The sequence below is a fragment of the Pieris napi genome, chromosome 16 (assembly GCF_905475465.1).
Source record: "Pieris napi chromosome 16, ilPieNapi1.2, whole genome shotgun sequence".
NCBI classification, from domain to species: Eukaryota; Metazoa; Arthropoda; class Insecta; order Lepidoptera; family Pieridae; genus Pieris; species Pieris napi.
In genome coordinates this window covers 3,571,216-3,584,568 of record NC_062249.1, presented here as the reverse complement: position 1 = coordinate 3,584,568, position 13,353 = coordinate 3,571,216, and the positions used below count along the sequence as shown (strand labels likewise).

General features: G+C 31.6%; 1 protein-coding gene across 1 annotated transcript in view; it reads right to left on the bottom strand.

Moving 5' to 3' along the window:
* The window catches only part of LOC125057359 (zinc transporter ZIP11), a 53,914-nt gene extending 41,801 nt beyond the window's left edge, over positions 1–12,113 (bottom strand). Inside the window, exons 1-4 of the mRNA XM_047661011.1 lie at positions 11,859–12,113; positions 11,551–11,785; positions 6,582–6,769; positions 5,126–5,319 (exon numbers count right to left, since the gene is read on the bottom strand). Coding sequence (XP_047516967.1) covers positions 5,126–5,319; positions 6,582–6,769; positions 11,551–11,785; positions 11,859–11,966 — 725 coding nt within the window. The 5' untranslated portion in view covers positions 11,967–12,113. The remainder of the gene's footprint in view (positions 1–5,125; positions 5,320–6,581; positions 6,770–11,550; positions 11,786–11,858) is intronic.
* Between the last annotated feature and the right edge of the window lie 1,240 nt (positions 12,114–13,353).

Genomic DNA, 13,353 nt, shown 5'->3' with positions numbered 1-13,353 from the left:
GCAAGTTCTCAACTGGAATCTTCAAGGAAGAAGGTAGCCGCTCCAAATCGACCTGGTAGACAATCACTTCGGAGACAAACAGAAAAAACAGCTCAAGATTAGGTACTCATGATTGGTCAATAGCATCTTTTCTCACAGCGAAACAATAGTTTTTTCAAAAAAACAAAAGTAAATCATATAGGTAACAAAAAATTAAAATGGGATGAATTTTTTGTGTACCATTGGTAAAAAAACGGGGGCAGACAATTTTTTAAAGACCACCAACGCAATTACTAGCCCTCTGGCTATGCAAGTGTCCATGCGCACTTACTACAGGTGAGCCTCCTGCCCGTTTGCCCCCTGTTCTATAAAAAAAACTAGAACGAGGCCTAGCACCCACGCATCATCGTCGCGACAATACGTCAAGGCTGTCTTCGATGTGTCGCGACGGATTTTTCAGCGAAATAGTTTCACTGATGACGGCTGTCTGCGTCGGCGGGTCGTTGACCCCTCGTTATTAGCCAAGTAACCAGTCGTATTACAGACTCCATTTTTGGTTTTTCACATATCGCACTAATGTACTTAAATGTTTAATAGTATATTTACATTATGTTATTCAACGAGGGAATACCCACTGCTTTGATATTTATTAAATTTTAATACAATTATTAATACTTCTTCTTACCGTAATTTTGTGTATAACCTAATGGGGTTTAAGTATCTATTTATTTTTTTCCTGTCTATTTTGAATTTATATTCCAAAAGAATTGTTGTGTAAAATGTGTGACGTCATATTTTCTTGTATCTTTTAAGCATACCTACAAGTTTTATTAGGATTTATAAATAAATAAATAAGGCATAATAATTTAATAATAACAAGGAAATACCATTTCTGTATATGAAGATGTACGAAATTGATTGGCAAAAATGTATTATTAACCTTGCGATTAATTTCCGATACAAAACCTAGAAAAATTGAAATGTCTTAATGGAAAACCGTTAGTTTGTACACATCCGAAATTTCCTTTTTTTGTAACCAACTCGCAGAAGGCTCTCCTGATGTTAATATACCGCTGCCCTTAGCCCATTCATCCCAATTTCCAATAATTTATTGTTAATGAATATTTCAATTATGTAAAACAAAATCTTTAAAAAAATATTTCCTATCAGAATATTACTATACACGTACGTACCTACTTCTGTTGGATCTAACGGTAATCAGATAAATCTTCAAAAAGTCATAACTTATTATTAGGTACGTATGCCTCCGTAACATTCAGAAAAAACTATAATATTCGCTCTCAAGATTTTATATTTAACATAATTGAAATATCTACGAACAATTCATTAACATTTTAATGAATCAATGTTAACCGTCACTTATCTAACCTATTAAACCATGTTAGTGACTATATTCAATGACGACTGCATTCCTCTGTAGTGATTTAATATAACAAGTATTTGTTTGTTTACGTGAGTATAAAAAATCCAATAAAAACACCTATCTTTTTTTGTAGGTATAAAAGTTAAAAAAAAATCAGTGGCTCTACAACCTTTTTAGGTCTGGGCCTCAGATTTCTGTACCTGTTCCATGATAATGTTAATAGGCAAGTAGGTGATCAGCCTCCTATACCTGACGCACGCCGTCGACTTTTTGGGTCTAAGCCGGTTTCCTCACGATGTTTTCCTTCACCGTTCCAGCTAATGTTAAATGCGCACATAGAATGTACATTGGTGCACAGCCGGGGATCAAACCTACGACTTTAGGGATGAGAGTCGCATGCTGAAGCCACTAGGCCAACACTGCTCAAGGTATTAAAGTTTACCACCTCATATTAATGCTATATCTACATGTTCTTTTTCAAAATATATGATAATTAAGGTAAACATAATGTTACAAAAAATGTACAAAAACTAAAAATACAATAAAAACACTTCCAGTTTTAGATTTTACTAGTAATTTTTTGCTTATGGCAACAAACACTACCTATAAATAACAAAATTTTGCATTTATCATTGCCTGCATATAAACTGAGGCGTATATGGAATAAAATAATTAATATAGTGATGTTATTGTTCTTATACAATCGCTTTCTGTCAAAATTCGATCTGTCGAATGCAAAGATATATTACAGAAACGATCCATCGACCGATAATTGAAAATTATTTAATATCAATCTCTAGTAGTAAAAATTGGATTGGGATTGAGTATAGAAAGCGTACGTAGAGTATTAAACAGTTACTCAGTATAAACATTTGCGACAAATTCAATAGGGTCTAGGGCCTGAGTTTAATGCGTCATTGAAGTTGAGTAAAATAATGATAATGTCGCTAATAGAGTTTCTACGTGTATTTTATATTCTGAAAGGGCTTTACTACGTAAATTTTCCTGTTACGGGAAAACACGTATTACAGATGAAAATTTTATTAAATAAGGATGTATCAATAGCGAAAGGATTCCACATACACTTTACGAATAGGATTTTAGGTAAAAAACCAATTCTTTTTCAAATTATTCAGTAAAATTTGAAAATTCGGTTTCATGTTATTCGAAAGATCTCTCTCGGTTAAACTTGTAAGACACGACGCGTATAGTGGGAACGTAGATAAACGTGTGCCCTCTTTTGCCTCAACTAAGACCAGAAGTATAACGGCGAGGGCTGCATATAGCCTTAATTAAAAAGCAAAGTTATTGAGTGTTACATGGATATGTCAAGAGTCTGCAATAGGATAAACACTTGCGTGGAGGCAAATGTATCTACCAAAAATTATACTATAAGTCCTACAAAAGGAGTTTTTTCGTGTACCAATTATGTGTCACGAACACGGAGCAGACTTTTTAAAGGCTGGCAACGCACTTGCGTGCCCTCTGGCAATGTATGAAACCATGGGCGGCGGTATCAATCAAGAAAAAGTGAGCGTCCAGCCCATTTTTTTGTATAAAAAAAATTAAATTCCCATCTAAATTCAATAATATAAACCACAGTTTAAACTAAATCCGTAAGAAATTTAATTAGCCGATTACCGTTGGCATGTTTGGCAGGGGCCATCACTCGCCCACTTACCTCGTTCACAGCTTCTAGAGTTAATTTCGTCAATTAGATTATTATGAAACGTTTAACGCCCACTTTCAGCTAATTAAAGATGACACTTTCCTACTGAAACCTTTAAAATCTTAATTGATAACGTGTAATTTCATAAGTTTAATTACGCAATTATTAACCAACAAAATTCAAAGTACAGTCAAAATCTGTTATAACGACATCGAAGGGACTACTCATATTTGGTCGTAAAAACCGATAGTCGTAACAGCCGATGACGTTGTTATTAAGAACCTAATACAATAGAATTCAGCCGGGACCTTTGATTTTGGTCAATATAACCGGTATGTTGTTCTAAACGATATCGTCGTAAACGGTTTTGACTGTAGTGTTTAAATTTCAGCGCAAAGTGTAATTCCTAAGTCGATTAGATTCCCAATACTTGCCTTGCTAAGTCTAGATTCTGAATTACACCAAAAAAAATTATTCAGTGAATAGCTGTTTACAATAAGACGAATCAAAGTAAATACTTAAAATTATATCGTTATACATAAATATTATCCATACGAGATTTTAAGGAATTTCAGAAAAGAAACTCAATAGAGAAATAAGCATAAAATTATCCAAAAGTTACGCATTCCTCGCATACTTTACTCTATTCATGTAACACATTTTAAAGCTGCGTTTGACCCTACAAACTAATTGGTTAACGGTGGGTCCATAGTGCAACTATTTGTATCCCGCTCACTCACTTATCAATGAAATTCCTATGGCGCCCTCCGGTGCCTCACGCGTTACAAAATGGCGACTACAAGCATTATCTATTGCGTTATTTTGGTGAAAAAAACTTTAACAATTATATACTTTATTTGATTATTTGGAAATGATAAATTTATTTTGATTTCCGTATAATGCGATTTCAATTATTACAGGTAGGATTGCAAATACGTCGATTAAATTAAAATCTTATCATTATGTATTTATTTATAAAAAGTTATATCAAACTAATTTCAAATGAATTAATTGAATTTCACTTAGCTACGGAATAATAACAACTGAAATAAAATTAATAAACACCTAACAATACTACTAACGCCATCTTCATGCGAATTCACTAATATCTAAGAGTATGCCTAGATGGCAGTAATTTTAATAGTGCATACTTCGAAATAGTCACTTTGGTATGCGAGATTGCTAATAGATGTCACTGATACATATTAGCAAATTTAAAGTAGTCATCGCCGTAGTTACTTAAACGAACGACAGGTGTCGCTGTACTCAAGATACAATAGCACATTATTTTCTATTGTTTCTAAGAGCGATTTTTTTTATTGTAAGAAATCTCGCGTGAGTGCTATCGCTTATGTGATAGTAACAGTAGGTAGTCCGAAAAGCCGTAGAATAAAAATACTTAAAATAAAATAAAAAAGGGACATTACCTTTATATAACATTCTAATACCTCTTACCATGATATACTAAATTTATTAATACTGGTAATAAAATCGTTGATAAAGAGCATTCTTAATGGAAAACAGTGACGCGTGGTTAGAATATAAATTAAATAGGTAATTTGTATGGTACTTGTGAATTAGTTTGTTACATAATTTGTAAATAAAAAGTTTAGTTTATTTTTACATAAATTTTACTTGAGATAAGTCCAGCATACTAATATTTATTTATCATAAATATTAGCGAAGCGGTAAATGTAGGTTTATAAGTGGAAATTCTTATTATTAAAACAAAATCATTACTTTTTGTGGCTCTCTAACCACACATTATCTATACTTAAGAGGCAAGATTTGTATGTAAGTATGTTTGTAACGAATTGGCTCAAAAAGTACTGGACCGATTTTAAAAATTATTTCACGATTTGATTACTACATTATCACTGATTAATATAGGCTATTTTAATTGCAAGAAAATAAGGAATATATATAATAAGGATCCCTACTAAAACTACAATAATGTTACCATACCATACCACATGCGCTGCGAAAACTATCTACAAAAAATGTCACACACTCAATGATAGCATGTGTCTAAATCTTGTTATAATATAAATAAAGATATGGGTACATCCTGTTGGTATATAACAAACACTAACCTGGCACTATGAAATGAGGCTTTACTGGATGATGCAGCGGCTCCAAAAGCCACACCCACAGCCAAACCTTCTGGTATATTATGGACTGTGATGGCCACTACCAGAAGCATTATCCTCTTCCACTGAGACTGACGTGCTTCTAGTGACCGCATAACACTGTCTCTTCTATCACCTTCACCAACTTCACCATTTTTCTAAAACAAACGTTTTTATTTATCAATATGTACACATTGTATGGGGCCGTTCAAGTATTACGTCAGCAGATTTACTGCATTTATCCCCCCCCCCCTCTCTCTCTCTTCTTGACAGCAATTTAAGCAAAGCTCTCAAAAATAATAGTACATAAACGTATTAATTGACTGTAGGAATCCTCGAAAATGCATTTCGTTTTCAAGCATGACAATGTGTGGGTAATATGAGTAAAAAAGTACATAATTACTGTTGACATTATCACCAAATAAGAAAATCAAAGGGAACCCCTCACCACACACAGCACATAGTTCTGCTTACGTAACAGTCAAATCAATCGTGAAAATAAGCTTGTGTTATTCCCGCTATATACTATATATACTATACTATACTATACTTATAAAAATGTTGGTTTAATGTATATTATGTAAAGTTTACCATGGTTTATATTTTTTTAGTTTAAAACGAAAATAGGAAATTTCTGCACTGGGGACCTTTTAATCTAAATAACATAGGAGTATTCCTCTTATATAAGATCACAATAAAAATGTAATATAGTAATGAAACATTTTTTAACAGTATTTTTCGATAGTCTTTGAATTACAGTCAAAACCGTTTACGACGACATCGTTTAGAACAACATTCCGATTATATTGACCAAAAGCAAAGGTCCCGGCTGAATTCTATTGTATTAGGTACTTAATAACAACGTCATCGGCTGTTACGACCAAATATGAGTAGTCCCTTCGATGTCCTTATAACAGATTTTGACTGTATTATCTTTATTTGTAATACGTAATTCTGTACTATAGAAAAAGCTATTTCTGGTCTCCGTATGTTATTACAAGGTGTATTCTACGGTTTTACCATTATAAATCTAATTATATAAAACAAAGTCGTGTTAGTTACACCGACCGATGTTATTTATCTCTTTTTTGGTTTGTGCTTCTCCACTCCGTATAGCAGAATAAGTAATAAAAAATTTATAAGTTATCGAACAACAATTAATTAATTAATTTTACGAATGCAAACAGCATGTGGTGCCACCTGTTGGCTAAATAAGTAAGTCAAAGTCCATCAAATATATCTTCAAATATGTCACAAAAGGGAGAATGAAAGGGAGGATGAAATAATAAATTAAGTTTAACTAAAGTTAACAAGATATTATTAGACTGTTAGGCGGAACGAAGTCCGCCGGGTCAGCTAGTAGACTATAAAAATTAATACCTATTAGTATAGAATATAGATATATGTTGGATATACAAACAAGTGAATGTTGTGAGTGATGGTGCCTTCTTCTTTGAGCCGTGTGCTGGTTTGAGATGCAATCTGCGAACTCGACTGGCTGAGTTGCCTCCATCGTAACAACTGTGGGATTCGATGATCGACGGTTCAATGCCGTCATCATTTCCAAGTCTTCGAGCTTTTCTTTGGAATCTTTGCTCTTTGTTATACCTGAAATTAAATAGTATATATATTAACTGAAGTGAAATAATAATTACAGAATAGTTCCATTCTGGATGGAAAACGATGATGATGATTTCCACACGATGGAAAAAGGAAAAGAAGAAGACAGAGCAAGAGATGGGCAGACGATATAAAGAGAATAGGCGGCACAACTTGGACAAGAAGAGCTTACATCAAAAAAGAATAGAAGCACTTGGAAGAGGCCTATGTGTCACAGGAAACGCTGATTACCTAAAATGGGTGATATGATGTATTAGATTAAGTTTTATTTATGTATTAGAATTAAGTTTTATTATGTAACTTAAACAAGTGTTAATTAATTATACTGGGTGTCAGCAATAAAGGCTTAGTTATAATAATATTAAGTGATGTAGTGATAATAATAATATTATGTAATATGAAGTGTATGATTTATTTATTTAAAAAATGTTTTTATTGAAGGCATTTGATATGCGTTCTATTTCATTAAAAAATTGTAACAATAACGACTGGTATTTGGTATATGGAGAGCGGGTTATTAAGAATAGTATCATTTGTAGGCGTACATGGTCAAGAATTTGTATTTTGTATGCATTATAAAAGATGCACAAATTTTTGGTCGATTCTTTCCTTAATATTGATAGAAAATATTAATTCACTAGTATACACTCTCATGTTATATATTTTTACAGCTATACATATTTTTTTAAATCATGCATGCGTAACCAAAACAATTGTTATGAAATCGAGGTCAGGAAAAATAATGTTTACGATAATCTCGGAACTTGTTTAAGTGAAAAATAAAACGAATCACTTGTTGTTCGGATCGGGGATAAATGTTAATTTATTGACCAATAACAATATCAAGGCTAGTACCTATAGATTTCTCTCGAAGCACACTGCACTTAAATTGATCGAATTGATAAACTCATCGACTGATTCTGTATTTTTCTAACGAATAAATCCATAAATTACTGGACCAATTTCAATTCATACACTGAGTATCGGGCTGTTCAAGTATTACGTAAGCACTATGGGGGGGGCTCTGATTTTCTTATTTGGTAATCACGTCAACAGTAATTATATATATTTTTGCACATATTACCCACACATTGTCTATACTTGAAAACGAATCCTACAAAAAATGTATACATTTATATACTATTATTTTTAAAGAGCTTTGCTTACTTTTGTTCACATTTGGGGGGAGGGGGGATAAATTGCACTAAATCTGATCACGTAATACTTGAACGGCCCCTATCATACAAATAAACCAATGGCACTACAACCTCCAAGAGGTTGGTCTTTTGGAATCAGACTCCTATATGTGTTACGTGACCATTTGTCTGAATAGGCAAGAAGATTATGAGCCTTCTAACTCATATCGATTATTAGTTCTAAGCCATGTAGGTTTTCTAGCGACGTTTCCTTCGCTATACGAGTGTCAATTGCGCCAAAGACATAATTAATTGCGCACATATAATACTTTATTGGTGTACAGCACTGATACGTACAACACGTGATCTGACAACTTAGGCTATTTTTATCATGTATGTGTGTGTGTATGTATGTGGCTTTAAGGCTAAAATTTGAGTGAACACACCCGAGACATATACATGAAATACTTTAAAAGAGCATACTCATGCAAATAATAAACATATACAATATAAATGCTGATAACGAGTAACACAATGTATGAAACATTCTCAATACCAATCAACACAGTATAAAAACGTAAAAGTTTTAGTTATAAATCTATATATATAAAATGAAACCCATTTTCCGTTGTCACGACATAACATGAAAACGGCTTGACCTATTTGTCTGATTCTTTTTTATAATATTCCTTGAAGTACGAGGATGGTTCTTACGGAGAGAAAAATTTAAAAAAATTTGAGTGAAAAGTAAAAACAACACTTTTCTATATTCCCATACAAAATATTCGTAATAATATTTAAAGGCAATTTGAACTTTAATACCATATCATAAAGTTCAAGTGTTAGTGGAGGGGTTCCGGGAAGGTAAATTTTTATTTTTTGACATAATGTATTTGTTGTATTATCAACTTTCTTTTTTTTATCTTACTAGCTAGACCGGTGTCCCGAATAGCAGAATAAGTATTTCAAAAAAGTAAAGAATCGACTGTTAGGCGGTACGATGTTCGCCAGGCCAGCTAGTAACTAATAAATAAGGACTATTAAATTTTAGACACATTGTTAAAAGTCAGTATCGAACAACGCGCTTTGAAACTAAAGCGCAGAAGCTAGTATTCGCTTAATTATTATATACTACAGGTTTAGTTAAGTCTAAAATAGGTGTTCCCTGCGAAAAACATGTCTTAAACTTTCTATCACTATAGGAGATGTACGTAAAAGACCGTTGATAATTAAGTTAATATTGGAGATAAAATCTTACTTGGTATACACTAGCTCATAGAATAAATACAAAGAACAACTACACACGATAAGATAAATCTTTCATTAGATTGATTCACTGTATCATCTTCGTTCAATCCTTACATTAAATCTACATCTGTTCATTACGAAGATACTTGATTTTTGGGCTTCGAGATTTAAAACATTTTAACAAACCAATGTAGAAAATAGATAAAACAAGCACACTTATGTTAATAAGTGAGAAAATCGGCCGATATTTGGCATTTTTTATCTACGTGTAGGAATACTACTAAACGAATAACACATTCCATTGAAAATAAACACCTGACATAAGGTCATGACCTTTTTGAGGTGAATAACATTAAACATGAATTTAGCAGTTATACATGGCTAAACAATTTTTTATACTACTACGAACGTTGAGTTATTTATTTAAATTTTTGTAAATTCTTAAAAAAAAAGATGTGTTGTTATTTTTAAAATATTTAAAAACTGAACTAAATATGTTAATGTTATGTATCTAAAGAAAGTGAATGAACAGAATTGATTATTGTATTATCATCAACATTCAAATTACAATACATTTAAGTTTAAATACTAAAAGTGGAAAGATATCGTTAAAAAACTTGAACAAATTACCTTTTAAATGACACATGATAATAACAAGTGTTTTAATACTATTCAAAAATATAATCTATGCCAACAATATAGTGCTATTTAACGCTGAAGAGCTTGTTTGAACGCACTAATAATATGAGCTACTGAGCCAGTACTCTGTAGCAAGTTTGAATGCAATTTCGATGTAATTCACTTAATAACTGTAGCAGTGATGTCACTTCATCTCATATGTACAAAAGCTCAGTATTGAACTCGATGAAACCCTAACGCTATTAATTTAGACAATTAGAGAAACAGTGCCGTTTCCAATGGAGATAGTAGAAAATTTTTGTGGTTATTATAATTATAATGTTTAATTTTTTGCACTTAGGTTGTCCTTAACAACTCATTTCATTAAGTACACATCAAAAGTATTATAGCGGACTTTTCTACTGCATCAGTTGTTACTTCAACAATTCTAAAGTTGGTGCCATAACTTTAAGGAAATACAAATTTAAAAATATTGAGAAATATTAACACTTAATATAATAAGCTATGACATTCTACTAATTAAGATAAACTGAACTCATATTGACATCGAAATTAATTTTATACACCCATAAAATTAATCTAGGCGCAAATTGTTATCTAATGTAACTACTACTTTTTATTATGAATGATAAGCAGATAAGAATTACATTTAAGTACATAATTTAAAATTGCAAAAAAAATTAAATTAAATATTAAGGCTAGTCCATGTGACCTTTGAAGTTTCAATGTTAAATGTTTAATAAGTATATTTAATTGTTTCATATTTTTTTCTTCTACAAAAATATGTTATATACTGTTCATTATTGTTATATATATTTATACTATAATTTCAAATGAATAACTTCTGAGTTTGGTTTAATATTATGTAATACATATTATAATTTTCTAGTACAAAGCAATATTCACTTATTAGCCCTAAACTATAAATTGTTGTTATTATAGGCAAGGTATGTAATTTTAAGTACTCAAAGTGTCATATATTTATTAGTAGTAGTACTCTATTACATAGTTAAGATATTAGGAACTTTTTAAAATATAATTGTAAAAAATGTCTAGTATAACTACATCAACATATTTTGTTTGATCAATTAACAATATTATGAAATGTCTGTACAATTATATCCATAATGTTTTCTTAATATACAATAAAATTCTGATTTTTTATCATTAATAAATAGTTCAAAAGAAACTAGAGTTTCACACAAAAGTGGAAGAAGCCTATCTTAGAAGACAATATAACCTCATATGATTTATGAAAGTTAAGCATTTAAAGTGTAAAGGAACTGTCACTAAGGGAAACATTCAGAGTCAACATCTAAGTATGACTCCCATGTGTACATTCAATAAGTTTTTGACAAAAACCTAAATAACATGGAACCAAAAAGCTCAAATTATTATTTGTAGTAAAATTGTTCTCTAGCTAGGCAAGATATTTATTATTATTCAGTTCAATTTTCATAATAATTTCTGAATTATGATCACAAACAACCCTTTACCTAATATCTTAAAAGTTTTTCTAACATTTTTCTTTACACAAGAGCAAAATAGTATTAAACATGTATGGGCTACTTCAAATTAAATTATTTTGTTAGTTTCTTATTTGTTCAAAAAAATTTTGTAACCTTGTTTAGAAAATTTAAGTACACAAATTTCAACAAAACAAACAATAATAATAAATGAAAACCATAAACTGTACACAATCATGGCAATGGATGAATAAAATATAAAATATTGAATAATACTCACTTATCATCATATTTGTTGAACTTATTCCTAGATAATCCAGGAACCGGTCTGTACCAAAAACAAATATAGCTCCAAAAAGAAATCCCACAGCAACAGGTACGAATGCGAACTGTCCTTCATCACCATACATTCCAGATTCTTTACACATTTCAATAGCTGGTTCTAAAAGCGACCAATAAGATGCTGCCGTCATAACACCTGCTGCGAATCCCAGTGAGACATCGAGTACTTTCCTCTGTAATACAGAAGAGCATATTGTAAATATGTATCGATTGAAATAATCATCTTAATTTATGTTGTTTTCTCACATGTTTTCCTCGAATAAAGAAGACACAGCCGGCTCCAGCGGCAGTCAAACCCCACGTCAGGAGCGTGCCCAAAAGGGCTTGTGTCACAGCTCCGTATCCAGGTAGCATTTTTCTAGTTTACGTAGGAATTTTTTATATTATATATTTCAAAACACATCTCAAGTCAATTTTTTAAATACACACTAATTAGTAATTAACATTAGTGACGACCTTATATACCAACACAGCACATGTTAAATGTTTATCGCGTTTATTTGTCAAACTAAACTTTTTAAACTTCAAATTCTATATGACTTTTGTCACTTGACAGATGACATTGAGTTATATCATTCTTTTGACACCTTTATCTGAATTTCGGATGTAGCTAGGTATAAAATTTGAATTCATCATACAATTAAATTGTTCTGTATGGTCAAAATGTGATGTATTTGCTTTCTACTACAAATATTTGAATATAATGAACTTTTAGTGGCTTGCTAGCTACCTACTTACAATTTACAAACAGCCATTGAATCGAAAGCCCGCCTTGAAATAGAATAGGGGCCAAGACAAAATCCTATTAAGTTTATGAAAGTATATGGTTCAATACTTATAATGACCGATTCATTGATATACAAAAAACCCAAGATGCACAGTCTCATATAAAAGTAACGCTCGAAAGTGTCCCGAAACACTATTTCTGTCCATAACAGTATATGTTACAAGCATATATTATTGCAAAATCAACCTTACGCGAATTGCTTAAAGTTGTTATTACAACGCAGTGTATACGTACTTAAAGCAATAAAATTTTACGACCGACCGTGGTCGGTAGGACAAGGTATTGAGTGGAGTCGAACATGACTTTTTTATTTACAACTATTTAACATAATTTTAAATTTATCCGACTTTTCGGGTGCTTTACAGCGTGAGTGGTCACGGTGACTGAAGACAAAAGGTGTTGGATGTTAAATAGTTGTAAATTTATAATAATACATAACTTTAATCCGGTTAAAAAGTTTTTTCTTTAAATTAAAAAAAAATGTTAAATTGGCTACCTCCTGACCCACACTTTATATAGCTTAAATATATTTGTCAAAAACTACACACAAAAAAGTTCAAGAGTACATAAATTTATTTATAAAAAATAACATCGACTCCACTTGTAGACGCGAGACTATTTGAAATGAGCGCACAATTTAGAATGTTGCGCTCATTTTTTGAGGACGTTTTTTTGACGTTGAGTGTGCATCTTGGGTTTTTTGTATATCAATGGACCGATTACGATAATTTGATTGATATCTAACACTCGTCACGTGACGTATTCTATTCTACGCCCAATACAACATTGAACAAACGAGGGTTTGGCGTCTTCGGTTTATGCTTAGAGCCTTAAAAATTCTAGTAGGTAATAATTTAGATCATAAAAGAAAACAATTAAGGTGTCATCGTTAACAACAATATGTAGTTCTTGTTATCAAATTTTAACGGTGCATAGAACCAGTATACCATATAT